Source organism: Myotis davidii, unplaced genomic scaffold, assembly GCF_000327345.1.
Source record: "Myotis davidii unplaced genomic scaffold, ASM32734v1 scaffold1128, whole genome shotgun sequence".
Taxonomy (NCBI): domain Eukaryota; kingdom Metazoa; phylum Chordata; class Mammalia; order Chiroptera; family Vespertilionidae; genus Myotis; species Myotis davidii.
In genome coordinates, this window is record NW_006299271.1 from 32,619 (window position 1) to 49,466 (window position 16,848).

General features: G+C 41.8%; 1 protein-coding gene across 1 annotated transcript in view; it reads left to right on the plus strand.

The window, feature by feature from the left end:
• The window catches only part of LOC107184836 (membrane cofactor protein-like), a 69,541-nt gene that overhangs the window by 24,710 nt on the left and 27,983 nt on the right, over positions 1–16,848 (plus strand). The window contains exons 3-7 of the mRNA XM_015571186.1: positions 6,725–6,916; positions 7,551–7,653; positions 10,823–10,908; positions 12,264–12,461; positions 15,996–16,185. Of these exons, the coding sequence (XP_015426672.1) occupies positions 6,725–6,916; positions 7,551–7,653; positions 10,823–10,908; positions 12,264–12,461; positions 15,996–16,185 (769 nt within the window). The remainder of the gene's footprint in view (positions 1–6,724; positions 6,917–7,550; positions 7,654–10,822; positions 10,909–12,263; positions 12,462–15,995; positions 16,186–16,848) is intronic.

Consider the following 16,848-nt stretch of genomic DNA (forward strand, 5'->3'; position numbering starts at 1 on the left):
TATATTTTTAAAAAATCCTAACCTCCAAGAGGATGGCATTAGGAGGTGGGGCCACAGGGAAGTTACTAGGTCAGAGGGCTCAGGCTTCATGAATGGGATTCGTGTCCCTATAACAGAACCCCAAGAAAGTCCCTCAGCCCTCTGCCATGTGAACGTACAGCTAGAAGGCCCTGTCCATGAACCACAAAGCTGGCTCTCACTAGATGCCCACACTGCCAGGGCCTCGATCTTGGGCTTCCCAGCCTCCAGAACTGTGAGGAACGCGTTTCTGTTATTTCCCAGTTACCCAGGCTGAAGTATTTTTTCTAGAGGCCGGAAGACACTGTGACGCCCAATCTGCTGTGACTCGTTACCGCGGCCACAGGAAAGGAGCCCCCAGTGCTGTGGGTCCTCAGGACACGCTGTGAGCACAACGCCTACAAGCCGAGCCACAGGCAGGTGGTTATTAACCCTGGCTGCGCACTAGCATCACCGGGGATGAGTGTGAAACAAACAGCAAAAAGCAAGCCCAGGTCCCGCTGCTGGAGGAGTGCAGGCAGCACCTGTAAGGGTGGCGGCTAAGCACCACTCTGCACAGAATCCTTGGGTGAATCTGATCAGAAGGTAGGGAGGAGCTGTCTCACGAGAATAATCCCAAAATACAACTTTTCTTGTGTTCAAGGAAAACGCTTAAGCTCCCCCCAAATATGGGCACACTAGTCTCCCAGCCCCACCCCCGAACACTATGCCAGCTTCTCAGTGAGGCCTGGGCCAACACCTCACGTGAAGAATTACTGGGCTCGAGACTTAACACATTATTTCACCTAAATTGTGTTCAGATTTGTGTCTCGGGCTTATGAAGAACGCCTCAGCCTTTATTTCCACAGGTGGGAGCTATTGCCAGTACAGCCTGCACGAGGCCCGAGTATGCCTTAGTCCACTGCCTTTCCACTTACACACCTACAGCCAACCAGATGGTATCATTTAGCAAAGAGGGACACACAGCTGCCAACGCATTTTCTATCTACTTGGAGAGCTTGGCCTCGAATACCAGATTCAAGATGTGTCCAAAAGAAACAGACTACAAAGACTTAATCACATTTTGAAGGACATGAGAATTCTCAATGGTGATGTATGTGTCAGATGATGTTGGGAAGTCTTGTGAGATAGAGAACAATGATGAGGGATCAGGCGGCAGTAATTGCTTGGGGTGTCAGGTGAACTGATAGCCCCATCAGGAGTCTGTGCCTTGGTGGAAGGACGGTGTTCCCGGCTTTAAGAAAGAGGAGAGGCTTCATCCTGGCCAATGAAACATCTGGACACCCTAGACCAGTGGTCGGCAAACTGCGGCTCACGAGCCACATGCAGCTCTTTGGCCCCTGAGTGTGGCTCTTCCACAAAATTCCGACTTCTGCACATGGGCCACGAAGTTTCAATCGCACTGTACATGCACGCCCGACTGGATCCTGTTTACCTCCCCTGCCACAGCCACGGTTCAGGAAAAGGACTGAAGGAATGGTTTTGTGAGTTAAATGGACCGGTGGGTTTTCTGGAATAAGACTCTTTTTCTTTAGTTAAACTCTGAGAACACTTTTCCTTTGACAAAAGAAGGAAGAGAGATTGGTGATGTTATTCATTATTCTCTATCTATCTTATCTACTCAGTACCTCAGGTTATGCCATACTGTCTTGTATCCTACATAGCTACCACAACAGAGGTCAAGAAAACATTCTTGTGAACTTGTAGTTTACGTGTAATGCTAGCACTGTGATTAGCATATGCATTTTGGGTAGTTCAGTTGTTGGCCATGCTGCAATGCAGAGTGCAAGAGTTTACTCTGTAAATGACACTGGCTATGAATTTGATCCCATGAGGAGTCCTTTGGGGCAGATATATTTTTCTCATTGTCAACAGTTTTACACATCACCTCCACACTAAGTGTCTTATATGCTCAGCTAAGAATCAAAACATTGTGTTGTTCAGGGAGGAACAGGAATTTCCATGGTTTGTTGAACTCAGAAAGGCTTCAGTCCATCTCAGATGCAGAATTGTGTAAATATATGTGAACTTCTGTAATTCCAGAAGGAGCATTTGAGTTTTGTACTGAGAGCTTCCATTTCCTCACCAGCCTCTCCATCCTTAACCCTGCGTGGTACATGTTCTACCTGCATCATTCTATGAACAAAATAAGATGTGGATACAGAAACTGGATTATCAAAATTTTATTCAGTGCCTGATTCCAGATGTAACTTGTATTTAGAGAAAAATGGAAAAAGCACAAAGAAAAGGAAATAGGCACAATCCTACCAACTCTTAGTTAACTTTGGGAATACTTCCAATTAATCTCTTTTATGTGCACCAATATACACTCTGTTTTATAAAGGACGTGCCAAAGGTCAGATGCTGATTTAGAGTCTGTTTTGTCCACTTACAAATCTATCAGTTACATTGACATTTTTACACTGCATGCTGCATAGGATTCCCATAAATTCCTTACTACCGTTACCAGACAACTAGCATTTCATATTTTGCCAAAATTTTACATCTTTGCTCACAGCTCTGATGATTTCTTTGAGATAAACTCTAAACAGAAGTGGTGGTGTAAAAGTCATGTCCGTTGTAAAACTTCTAATGTACAACAAAGTTATATTAAAAACGAAACATTTGAGGATGCTGCGGCTCCCAATGCGTTTACTCACAATTGCTGACATTTTGATTCTTTTCCAAATAAAGACCAAAATGTCAACTCCTTTCGTATGCTCTTTAACATCCCTCCTTACTTTTTAAAAACCAGTCTTACAGATTTACTCCCGACTCTACCAGTAAATCTTGCTCATTCTTACTGTTCCAGAATCGAGATGGTTTCACCACAAAAGTTCTCCCTCTTTTCAGTACCTACTCATCCCACCAATCATGGCATTAACCACAACCAGGAATTTGACACTTAATACACCCTGTCCATAGCCTTTTCCAAACATATGTATTTTGTCTTCAATAAAACATTTAACTCCCGACTCTACCAGTAAATCTTGCTCATTCTTACTGTTCCAGAATCGAGATGGTTTCACCACAAAAGTTCTCCCTCTTTTCAGTACCTACTCATCCCACCAATCATGGCATTAACCACAACCAGGAATTTGACACTTAATACACCCTGTCCATAGCCTTTTCCAAACATATGTATTTTGTCTTCAATAAAACATTTAGTTCCAAAATGGCAAGGGTCCTCTAGGTTGAGACCCAAAACCCTTAATGGCACGGTGTTTAATAATGTACCTTCCCAGGGGCCTCTCAAGGGACTAGGGGCAGAGGCATTTATATTTTGGTTGGTGGTGCAGTGGACAAACTATCTTGGTGATTTTGAAATCTACCAGGCCTCGAGAGGATTCAGTAGCAGACCTTCAACCACAGAAATCTCAACTATTGTCCCTAATTATGTGTGATTAATGCCAAATATGAGTAAGGGCCCTGGCTCTCTTATCTGTAGAAATGGGGTGTCCACTGGCAGAAGTGGGGAATCCTCTTTCCCACTGGGTGCTTAGGGCCGCGGGTCCTATGATATCTCAAGAAAAAGAATTTTCTGAGACTCCATCTGGTCTCTAGGCAACCTTCTCTCTGGACTCAGTTTCTATTCTCAGGTCAGTTCGCTTTATTCTTCCGTCCAGGTGTCCCGGAAAGGGGCAATGAGGACTGGGCCAGCTCTCGTTTCCTTTCCGCCCTTTCTACGTGTTTAGGGATAACTGCCTCTTTAAGGACATGGCAGTGAAGCACCATTTCCAGCAAACCTTGGCAGGTGGAAGAATGGTCCACACAGGCCGGGGCAGAGCCTGAGCAGCCAGAGGACAGGATTGGTTTAGACCTCGGCCAGCCACACCCCGTTCCACCCCGCCATTGGCCCCTCCCTATCGTGATGTCAAGGTCCAGACCACGCCCACCAACTGTAAAGAACTTGACACCTTTTGAGTCTGGGGATTGTTGCGTCTGGGACAGGCATTCCAAGAGGCAAATACTCACTCTCCCGCGGGTTTCCCACTGAAGTCCAGGACAATGAGGGCCTCTTACGAGCCGCGCAGGGCATCCTCCCGCCGCCTGGAGAGTCCCTTCTCTGGGGGCTTCCTTGGGATCCTAGTGCTGGCCCTAGAGCTCCTGCTACCCACATGCTCAGGTAGGGAAGGGAAAGGGTCACAGCCCTGGAGGGAAACTAGAGCGGGTAGGGGAGCTGGTCTACAGGAGCGGAGGGCAAAGGGAACTTTGCTTGGTGTGTGAGGAGGAGGCTCAGGGCTTGGTGGACCAGGTGATGTGAGTTCAGGGTAGAAGCCTTAGCCACAGATCCTCCTGGTTGCTCTGTGAGGACCCAGAAGTGAGGGGGGACTCAGCGGGCCTGCAGAGAGGGTTGTTAGGTGGTAGGCACAGAGCCTTGCAGAGCCCAGTGTTTGCTGGGGGCCAAGCTGTGTCCCTAGCAAAAGCCTGCAGGTGTTTGTGGACTGAGCTAATCAAGATGTCAGAGATTAACCAAAGAACATGTTTGCAAATATGCAAAACCCATGGACATGGACAATAATGTGGGGAAGGCCAGGAGTGGGGCGGGGATTGAGTAGATGAGGGCAAAAGGGTGGGGAAATGGGGGACGTGTGTAATACTGTCAACAATTAACAAGACGAGATGGGAAGCCCTGAGCAGGTGCTGAAGGTGCGGGCCTGCTCCTCAGTGCCCAGTGTGTGGGATGTTATTGGGCCAGTGCTGGGCCCGTGGGAGGCTTTCCCCTGTGCCCCCTGTGCTTAGTGAAGCCTTGGTGAGTGTGGTGCTACACCCCACTGGGTTGGGCTGGGGGAGCCCAGGCCAGGTGTTGCCAGGCGTATGCTTTACAGAGGGTCCAAGCCAGAGGTTGCAGGGTGTGGGGCAAGGAAGCTCACTGCTTGCTTTGTATGGGGTTTGGGGAGCGCATGTTACCCAGAGAGCCCTTAAGTGAGAGCGAGCTCCAGGGCCTGGGGTTTAGAAGGATTGGGAAGGACACGCAGTGCTTTTTGTACAAAAAGGTAACAGGCTGCTTGTTGCCCCCAATCATATTGGTATTGCTCTCCAGGCTGTTGCTTGTTTTTAACTCTGGAGTTCCGTTCTCATTCTCATCCAATATCAATAATATGTTATGCTACTCCCCAATGTCTTCGGGCAATATTTTTTCTTTTTTTCACTAGGTTGGGTCCCATTTAAAGGGAGATTAGAAGCAACCAAAAAAATACTGGTAGCAACACTTAGTGAGAGATGAGTCAAAAGAAAGAACAATAAATAACATCAATAAGCTTTTCCCCTATCTCTGATAAACTAAAGCTGAAAGCCATCCACTAAGTTTGATTTGTGTTTCACTGAATACAATCAATACATATATACATATATATGCTTATTGTAGAAAACATATACAATCAAAGGACAAACATGGAATACTTTATATTTCCAACTGTCGTTGTATGCATGTGTGTTTCTATATCGAAGTGATTTTTGGGATCCTATTATAGAGAGAGTTTCTATGCTGCATTCTCTCCTTAGGAGAAGTCATTCAATAAATTATTTGCCTTGTATGTGCCAGGCCCTGTGCTGGTTCTGGGGACACACTGGTGACCAATAACAAACCATTCCTATTTTCATGATCCTTATTTGACACTTTGCCTGTTTGCACACGCACACACATGAACATAAACAGCGACTATGTTTTGCTCACTGTTAGATCCCCAGTGCCAGGCGCACAGTAGGCAATCAATAAAGATTTGCTGAAATGTACTGGGACTGGCGGACAGTAACCAGACCACAACGCTAGTGTTATAACCCCTGTCAGGTGCCCTGGAGGAAGGAGCATGCTTCTCTGAGAGCATTTAACAAATGACTGTTGGGAGGGAAGGCTTTTCTGCTCAGAAGTCACACTCTGCTGCTTTGGGGCTTCTGCACTTGCTGTCCCCAGGCTCCTCCTTCCTCTTGCATAATTGGCTCCTTGTCCTTCAAACTGAAGTGTGATGCTATCCCCTCAGCCACCTTCTCTGAGCAAAATATCTCAGAGAGACCCACACACTCCAGCTCAAATTCCCCTGACTTGTTGTCCCTATACCCAAACTATCTTTTCTGTCCTAGCTCTACTAGAATGCAGAGATCCTTTGTGGCTTGTCACACTTATGTTAGCAAATGCTCAATCTCTTTTCCTTGGTACAACCATTCTGTTATAAGTGCCAGAAATATATGAAGCATAATATTAAGTGGGGGCTGACAACCCAGTGAAAATTCAAATCCAACAGGAACACAAAAAACTACCTTGAGAAAAATGAAAATAAAAACAAAACCTTTCAAAATGTATAGGATACAGCACAAGCAGTCAGATGATGAAAGTATATACCTATAAGGGCCTTCCTTCAGAAATAGATACAATCCCAAATAAACAATCTAATTTACATTTATAGGGACAAAAAAATGGGAAGGATACATACCTGCAAATAGTATTTTGAAACCAAAGTTATTGCTGCTGTCTCTTCAGTTTACTGTTGAAAGAATATTCAGGTTAATCTCAAAGAAACCAAAGCTAGTAGAATGGTATTTAAAGCAAGCACAGCTCATCATCTGGTAAAAGCCCGGCACAATCACTTAAAATCTCACCAAGGGCCTTCCATTTATTCCGTATAACCTGCCTGCTGCCAGCCATTCTCCCTGGCTGGTGGAAAAGAGAAAATACTTTAGTTTTACGTTGTTATTCTCTCATGCTCAGATGCCTGTTGTGAGCTGCCAAGATTTGAATCTATGAAACCCCAGGGTGATCCTACACCCCCTTACAATCCTGGGTACCAGGTAAAATATGAGTGTCGCCCAGGATACAGGCGTCGTTTTCCTGTTCTTCCATCCTCTGCTGTTTGTCAGACTGATAACACCTGGGCACCTCCTCTCCAGGAGGCCTGTACAAGTAAGTACACAAGACTTTTTATTTTGATTGCTCTAAAGATTTTCACACATTTGAGATGGCCTATTCCCCCATTATCATGATGGTTTTCTCAGATGGATGTAAATTTAGAATCTATTTTTTCAGGCTTTGAAAATCTCCAGGAAATTTTTTATTTGGCCATTGATGCTATGCGTAAATGTGAATCTTAAGTTTGACCATTAACGGCAACATGGATATAGACCGTGAGAACATTATGCTAAGTGAAATAAGTCAGTCATAAAAAGCTGAAAACTATGTGATTTCACTCATAAAAGAGATGTAAAACTGGAACTCAGAGACACAGACAACATTTTGGTGGTTACCAGAGGGAAGGGTGGGGATTTGCATGGGTAGCAATGAGTAAAGGGGACCAAACATATGTAACGGAAGATGTTTTGACTTTGGGTAATGGGAGCACAATGCAATATACAGATCATGTATCCTAGAAATAGACACTTGAAACCTATATACGCTTGTAATCAATGTTACCCCAATAAATGTAATAAAAATAAGAAAATATTTCCATGCATTTAATAGAGCAATGTAGAATTTTCATTTTGATTCAAATATGTTTTGTCATGGGTATAAAACAACAAATTTGCAATTTTTCTTTTAGAAAAGTCATGTCCACAGCCAAGAGAACCTCCAAATGGCAAAATAGTCTACATTAGTGAAACTCTGGAGTTTGGCGCACAAGCTCACTATGCTTGTAATGAGGGGTAAGTTGCTCCTTGAAGGAATAAGGTAAATATTTCTGGTTCCATTTTTGGTTTGGTTCTCTTCTCAAGCATTTCCACAATGTTGATTTCATCTTGCTTTCTGAGGAACAAGTTGTACGTATAGCCAATCAACCCTTGGAGACTGAAAAGATGTGCAACAAATAGAAAGAAATTTAAATTGAAGGAAAGCACAATTGTATCTATCTATATCAGTGGTTCTCAACCTTCTGGCCCTTTAAATACAGTTCCTCATGTTGTGACCCAACCATAAAATTATTTTCGTTGCTACTTCATAACTATAATGTTGCTACTGTTATGAATTGTAATGTAACTATCCGATATGCAGGATGGTCTTAGGCGACCCCTGTGAAAAGGTCGTTGGACTGCCAAAGGTGTCACGACTCACAAGTTGAGAACCACTGATCTATATAAAAGGCTAATATGCTGCCAAAACCAGTTTGGCTCAGTGAATAGAGTGTAGGCCTGTGGACTGAAAGGGCCCAGGTTCGATTCCAGTCAAGGGCATATACCTGGGTTGCAGGCACATCCCCAGTGGGAGATGTGCAGGAGGCAGCTGATCGATGTTTCTCTCTCATCAATGTTTCTAGCTCTCTGTCTCTCTCCCTTCCTCTCTGTAAAAAATCAATAAAATATATTTTTTTAAAAAAGGCTAATATGCTAAGTGTTTGACCATGGGGTAATGATGTCATGTAGCAACGGCCAGCTTCCTCTCCCTAGTGACCACTAGCGTCCTTACAGTTTGTTCAGCCCAGGAACACCCAGGTGGAAACATTTTACACTGTAACCAAATGTCTGTGAAGCGTTTTCCCGAGCCTCATCTCATTTGATCCTCACAGAAGTCCTAGCATAGGTGGATAGGAGACTCAGTGGAATCCTATTTTCTTTTCATTAGCCGGGAAATGGAGATTTAGAAAGCTTAGAAACTTGATCCGATTGAAAAGAAGAAATGGTGGACCTTGAAAATGACTTCAGGCTTTCTCACTGTGCAGAATATAGTCAAACACTGCTGCAGCCCTTGCTGGTTTGGTTCAGTGGATACAGTGTTGGCCTGTGGACTGAAAGGTCCTGGGTTCAATTCCAGCCAAGGCCACATGCCTTAATTGTGGGATCAATCCCCAGTAGGAGGCATGCAGGAGGCAGGTGATCAATGATCCATTCTCATCATTGATGTTTCTATCTCTCCCTCTCCCTTCCTCTCTGAAATCAATAAAAAAAATATTTTAAAAAACAACAACACTGCTGCAGTTAAATATTTAACCCTTTGTTCTCCCTGTGTGATCTACAATAATAATCTGCTTTGTTTTGATATATTTACTGCTGTGTTGCTGACAGTTACCTGAAAGAGAGTTGGGGTGCTTCACTGGGCTGGAAAAAGTTTAGCTAACTTTTTAGGAAATAGGTCTAATTAAGGAAGTTTATTCTATATCTATAAAAGCCTAAGTTGACTGGTGCATACGTGATACATATAAAGCTCTCACTGGCGCAAATCGCACGCCTATGTTTCCATCTGTCATTGTGGATTGTAAATTTGGTTCACATTTTTATTATAGAGAAAGGGAGAATAGCGATATTAAAATATTTCTGCTAATTAATTTCCTTTCAATGTGCACACTGGGCGACTAGTCATTTAATCCACACTAATAAAAGACAAAGATGCTAATTGACCATACCTTTGCTACACCCTTAGCCACGCCCACCAGCCAATCAGAGCGACTATATGCAAATTAACCCAACCAAGATGGCAGCTGCCAGACACAGAGCTGCACCAAGCAGGAGGCTTGGTTGTCTGGGTGATGGAGGAAGCCAAGCTTCCCGCCTGCCCTGAGCCGGCTTTGGCCTCCGCTCAAAAGTCTACCTTTCGAACTACCAAAAGGTTAGGACAGAGACCAGCAATTTTCAACCCATGTGCCACAAAATTTTTAAAACATGCAATACCTGACCATTTAGTTGACGCACTCACCTCTTAGACTTTCAAATAAAACCTGACAGCTGCCAACACAATAATAGCCAAACGGAATGAATGAATCAAAATTATACCTATTCTTTTTGCCAGATGGGCAAAAAATATATATTTTGGTGTACCTCAGAATTTTAGTAATTATTTTATGTGTGCCATGAGATGAAGAAGGTTGAAAATGGTGGACATAGATTATTCTCAAAGAAGTTTTAGCCTCATTATATACATAGTGTCCAATAAAATATTAAGTGGGATTTACCACAGAAATAGACTTATTCAGGCTCATTATAAAGAGAGTCCAGAAGGAGGAGAGAGTTCTGTGAATTACAATCATCAGAGATTTCATGGAGTAGGGGTCTCCCTGAGCTCTACTAAGGAAGATACTCTTAATCTGAAGAGTATTAAAAAACTTGCCTAGCACTCCTCTGTTCCTGATGCTAATACACCTACTACTCAAAACCACCCCACAAAGTATATATATCTTTCCACAGGTGGGGAATTTAAGAAAGGGAACTAGCCCTAGCCGGTTTGACTGAGAGGTTAGAGCGCCAGACTGTGGACTGAAGGGTCCCAGGTTTGATTCTGATCAAGGGCACATACCTGGGTTGGGGACTTGATCTCCAGCCCCGGTCAAGAGGCAGTCCCATAGAGGTGTCTTCCCCACTTTCATGTTTCTCTCTCTCTGTCGCTCCCCTGCCTTCAAATCTCCCTAATAATTAATTGCAAAGATACAATTGGATGTGGGTTAACAAAAAATTAAAAAATAAAGAGAAACATTAAGCAACTTGTCCAAGCTCAACAAACAAATCAGTCTTGGAGCTGGGGCTTGAATGCAGTCAGGTCAGTGCTGGGGCCAGATCTGGCTGCTGAGTAGTTCGTTGCCCTGACAGAGCAGAATGGCATGAGCAAGGACACAGATGTGACTGTGCTGTGCCTGCCAGAGCTAGCAATCACCAGACTGTCAGGTGTGACAGGTTTATTTAGATACTTTGCTCTAGGCCAACGTGTGTTCATATGAAGAATCTCTGCATTTAATTACATTGCAGATTCAGTTAACACATTCTATCCCTGTCACTTCAGAAACTTCTCCCAGAAGCTACTGTAGTGCCGGAAAACAACCAAATAAAAACTTCTTCATTATTATGTGTTCTTGTTAACTGATAAAAAATAATCATTTCTTTTCTCATTTAGTTATTCCTTAGTTGGCACAAAAATTCTACATTGTGAACTCTCTGGAAACGATGTGGAATGGAGTGAGGAGCCACCACATTGTGAAAGTAAGTACATTCTGTCTTTAGAATTTAGAGCAGCAGTCCTGAAACTTTTTCGCCTGGGGACCCCCGTTTGCTTTACAATTAACCCCTTCCCCGGCAGAAACGTGTATACACGTTTTCACAAAATGTTCTTTTTTCAGTCGTCGACGAGTATACTCGTCTAAAAACTTTACCTTCAAAAACCAGCTACATACGTACCATTCTAAATAATTTCATCTAGAAACTTTCTGAGGAAATACTATTCTTAACCACAAAAATGGGAAGAAAAAATAATTACAAACTGTTTTCATAACCAGCATCAAAAATACTATATAGAACCAAAATAAAAAAAATTAGTCTGAAAAAGAAACGTTTTTAACAAAAAAATTATTGGGGAAGGGGTTAACCAAGACCCCACAGAGCTTTTCTGCAGGTGGGTTAGTGCTATTTATATTCTTTACATTGGGGTTAAAACAGAGACATTTATAATAATTATTTACTAATTCATTTTTAAGAACAATAAGCTCAATACATGTTAACAAACGCAATATATATTTTTTTTGTAAGATCAAACATTTCCAAAACAGTGGACTGTCATTCCTTTACATTTTTTAAAAAAATATTTTTTATTGATTTCAGAGGGGAAGGGAGAGCAAGAGAGAGAGACAGAAACATCAATGATGAGAGAGAATCATTGATAAACTGCCTTCTGCTCGCCCCCCACTGGGGATCGAGCATGCAACCGGGCATGTGCCCTGACCGAGAATCGAACCGTGACTTCTTTGTTCATACGTTGATGATCAACCACTGAGCCATGCTGGCCGGACACTTTACAGTTTTTCTAATCTCTTCAGTACTGGCTTAAAGGAAGAGCTCCAGATTCATTCTGTGGCATTATCAGACAGTCTGAAGCCATTGGAAAATGTCACTGTACACTCTAAGGGTGACAGTGAGAAAAGACAAAATCGAGGTATACCTGAGAACCACTGATTGAGGAATGGTTGTGGCATATCTCAACTAGCACTGAGTCTTCCTAAGTCATAAGTTTACTTCCTTATTAAATTGTCAGTGTCTCTTATGATTAGAAAAACTTAGTGTGGCCTCACAGATAAATACAGGTGTTTCATACAGGTATCTTCTATGGGTATTTTAAAAAAATTGGCTTATTCTAAGTTTTCAATTCTCTATTGATGGTTTGAATTGGGATAATATACTTCTTTCTCTAAACTTTGTTTCAAATGGATATTGAATTTGCAACTAGATGTGGAAATCATATGGTAATGAACTTACTGAAGGTAGTTCACAGGCTATTACTAATGCCGTCTTAATCTTTTACATATTCTTTTGTCTTTCCTGTCCTCTTTTTTTCTCTTTTTAAGAGATTTTGTGTCAACCACCTCCACAAATACCCAATGGAGAATTCACCAATAGCCACAAAGATATATTTGAATATAATGAAGAAGTAACGTACAGTTGTAAGCCTTCAGATGGGCCAGATGAATATTCCCTTGTTGGAGAGAGCAAGCTTGTTTGTTCTGGGCGAAACCAATGGAGCCCTGACCCTCCTGAGTGTAAAGGTGATAATATTTCTACTTTTTACCCTCCCATTTGTAAATAGTGTGGAAAGGTTTACCAACTTTTAAATAACTTGGCCAACATATAAAAAAATTAAAACAAACTAATTTGTTTCTAATTTAACTTTATGCATGTCAAATAATAAACACTAGTTCTACTTTCAGAGTTTCTCACTCTTCATTCCACATGTTCTTGGCATAACTGTTTATATATTGTTAATGATTATGTATATACATGAATTAACATTTTTTATTTTTGCCTTCAGAGCCTCAAAAAACACACACTGGCTTTAAGGAAGTTTTATCCTTCATTTTTCTTTAAACCTTAATTGTTGACAATACTACAGATGTCCCCTGTGTCCCCCACCGTTGCCCTCTCACCCAGTTCCCACCCCACCCCAGGCTTTCACCATCCTAATGTCTGTCCATGGGCTATGCATATATGCATGTAAGTTCTTTGGTTATTCTCTCTCTGCCCACTTCCTCCCTCCTTCCCTCTGAGATTCTACCATCTGTTCCATGTTTCCATACCTCTGGTTCTATTTTATTCATCGTTTTTTTTTTCCTCACAATTCATTGTTTATTTTCATTTTTAGTTCCAATTGTTGATAGATATGTAATTATTGGCATTTAGTTGTTTCTTCTCCTTCTTCTTTTTCTTCTTCTTCTTCTTCTTCTTCTTCTTCTTCTTCTTCTTCTTCTTCTTCTTCTTCTTCTTTTTCCTCTTCTTCTTCTTGTGAAATATCCTTCAACATTTCATGTAATATTGGTTTGGTGGTGATGAATTATATTACTTTTTTTTTTTCCTCTGGGAAGCTCTTTATCTGACCTTCAATTCTAAATGATAGCTTTTCTGGGTGAAGTAATCTTGATTGTAGAATCTTTCTTTTCATCATTTTGAATATTTCCTGTCACTCCCTTCTGATCTGCCACGTTCCTGTTGGGAAATCAGCTCATAGTCATATATGTGCTCCCTTATACGTAACTAACTGCTTTTAAGATTCCTTCTTTGTCTTTAACCTTTGACATTTCAATTATGATGTGTCTTCATGTGAACTTCTTTGGGTTCATCTTGTTTGGGACTCTCTGTGCAACCTGGACTTGTAAGTCCATTTTTTTTCTACCAGGTAGGGAAGGTCTTCTGTCATTATTTATTCAAATAGCTTTTCAATAATTTTTCCTCTCTCTTCTTCTGGCACCCTCATGGTGTGAATGTTGGTATGCTTGAAGATGGTCCCAGAGGCTCCTTAAACTATCTACATATGTTTTTATTCTTTTTGCTGCTCTGATTGGGTGTTTTTTGCTTCCTCATATTCCAAATCACTCAGCATCCTCTACCCTACTATTGATTTCCTATAAACTATTCTTCATTTCAGATCATGTATCCTTTCATTTCTGCCTCATCCTTTTTCATTCTTTGATGTTTTCAGTAATTTCCTGAGAAATTCTCACTAAGTCCCTTGAAGCTATCATTACGATCCTCAAACATCCTTATAACCATTGTTTTGAACTCAGTATCTAGTGTTTTGCTTGCTTCCGTTTCATTTAGTTCTTTTTCTGGAGAGTTCCTCTGTTCTTTCATTTGTGACATGTTTCTTTTTCTCCTCATTTTGGCTTCTTCCCTGTGTTTTTTTTTTTCCTATGTATTAGATAAAGCTGCTATGTTTCCTGCAATTGGTAGAGTGGCATTGTGTAATAGGTGTCCTGTAGGGCCCAGTGGCTCAGTCTCCCCAGTCACCTGAGCTGGGCACTCTATGTGTGCCCCTGTGAGGGCTATGTGCACTGTCTTGTTGTAGTTGAGACATGATTACTGTTGGTACCACTGGGACAAACTGCCCCCAGGCCAATTGGCTGTAAGGACCAGCTGTGAATACAGTGGAATAGCTGCTGTGCAGAAGACACTCCTATGGAGCAGGACTTGCCTCTGTGGGGCTTGGGTTCTCACTGAGTCTGATCCTTGAGAGTGTTGCTTGTGGATGTGTAGAGTTGTAATCTGGCATGGTATGAAGCTGTCTACTGGGTGCACAGGCTCTGGGGGTCCCATGAAGGTGCGAAGTCAGCCACCAGTCAGGAACTACAGAGCAATCTTCATACGGCTGCTACTTGTGTTGGGCTTGAAATGCCCAGAAGAAGCCAAGATGTAAAGCAAGTCATGCTAGTGCCAATGGCAGGCCTGGGGCCTCTTACTGAGGGGTATGGGGCCTGCTGACACCAGCTGCTGCTTGTTTGAGAGATTATAGGAAAGTCTGAAGCCTGAGCCAGGACAGGTGATCCATATGGAAAAGTCACTGCAAACTGTTTGGGTTTGCAAATTGGGGTACAAATTGTGTGGGGTGGAATTTAAGTGAATCAGCAGGGAAGAGCAAAGAGTGTGAGCCAGGTTGATGGAAATTCAGGTCCACATTTAGGGAGGAAGAGCACTCTTCTGATTTAAAAGCAGTGCATTATGGACCCTATGTATTCCTCAGATTTAATCTCAAAAGATGTACTGCCCAGCCATTGTTTTGTTTTGTTTTGTTTTTTGTTTGTGATTTTCCCCCAAGTCTGCCAAACCCATTGCTAGATCCTGAAATCAATCTAGATCAGTGGTTCTCAACCTTGGCTGCACATTAGAATCATCTGGGATTCTTTTTAAAATCCTGATTTCTGGGCCTCATCCTCTGGAAATTCTGTTTCTTTGTTACTAATGTTGTGGCCCCACCCCATAACAAAGAAACAGAATTTCCGGAGGATGAGACCCGGAAATCAGGATTTTAAAAAGATTCCAAGGTGATTCTAATGTGCAGCCAAGGTTGAGAACCACTGATCTAGAAGATCATACCCAGCACTTTATTTTGTAAGAAGTAGAACAGAATGGGAAATACCTGAGTACATGGGTACGAAGGCCAACTATTAGGTTTTAACTTAATCTCAGACCTGTGAGATTACAATATAAAATGTGGGGTTTGATCCCTGAGTTCTAGTCCAAAATATTTGGAAAACATGACCTTAAGTTCACTGGCCTTTCTGTTTCTTGCACATCCCAGTTCTTGCATGTTGTTGATACCTGATAACTTTCTCTCTGCATGTTTACATGCCTAGCTTCTTTTTAACTTTTTACCTTTGAGCTCAAGCATTACCTTATTACAAGAGCCTCTCCTGCCTTTTTAGAAGATCAGGGTACTGAGTCAGTGTAAGCCTGAAATTTAAAAAATTCCTAGCACTGAAAGGCAGCAAAAGTGCTTTTGAACTATCTGAAAATTGTATGTGGTAATCAGATCTTTCTGAAAACTTGTCAGTAATGGGAAAACTTATAGGAAACCAATCATCTATAATGGCAGTCTGTTCTAGGTGGGAAAAGGTTATTGGATGTCTCTATATCTGTTTACCTAGGAAGGAAATGCACAAATAAAGTGTGTGTTTGTTTGTTTTTTAAGCTAACATTCTGTCTTCCATGCCTCGCCTCTTTGTTCCCAGGGGAAATTACTAATTTGCACTAGTTTTTCTTTCCCCTGTAAAACAGCTTTCCATTAATTCTGGAATTTCTTCACCTTTCAGTCGTCAAATGTGAATATCCGGCGCTGGAGAATGGGAGACTGGCGTCAGGATTTGGAAAAAAATTTCAGTACAAATCGGAGGTTACTTTTGAGTGCTTGGAGGGATTTTACCTGGAAGGCAGCAGCACTATTGTCTGTGGAGCCGACAGTACTTGGGAGCCTAAGATCCCTAAATGTATTAAAGGTACAAAGTGGGGGAGGGGGGGTCTTTTTTGTTTAGAACTTATATCTTGGACATTAAATGATATGGGATAATGAAAAATAAACAGTTTTTGTAATTAACACTATCTCCTATTCATTCTAATGACAGAAGTGGGACTTAAATTTGTTTTCATAGTGTCTTCGCATATTATGTACATCACACAGGTGTTTAAATTTCTGTTTTCTGGCATTTCTTATGTGTAAAAATGTATAGCAATCATTTTTCAGAGAACATTGAATCAGGGGAATTTTTATCTAAAAAGATTAAGATCTAAAGGCATAATTCATCATATAAATGAAAAAAAAAATGTAGAAATTATCAAGTAGTTGGTCTCATCTTCATTATATATTTTTCAGTGTCAATACCTCTCAGTACAAAACCTACAATTACTAGTCTCAGGTTTAGTAACTTTCTGTTTACATACATTTTAATATAGGTTTATTGATTTCAGAGAGAAAAAAGAAGAGATAGAAACATCAATGATGAGAGAATCATTGATCAGTTGCCACCTGCAGGCCCCCTACTGGGGATTGAGCCTGCAACCCGGGCATGTGCCCTGATCCAGAATCAAACCTTTACCTTCTGGTTCATATGGCAACACTCAACTACTGGGCAACTCTGGCAGGGCTCTGTTTCCTTTTAAGATTTTATA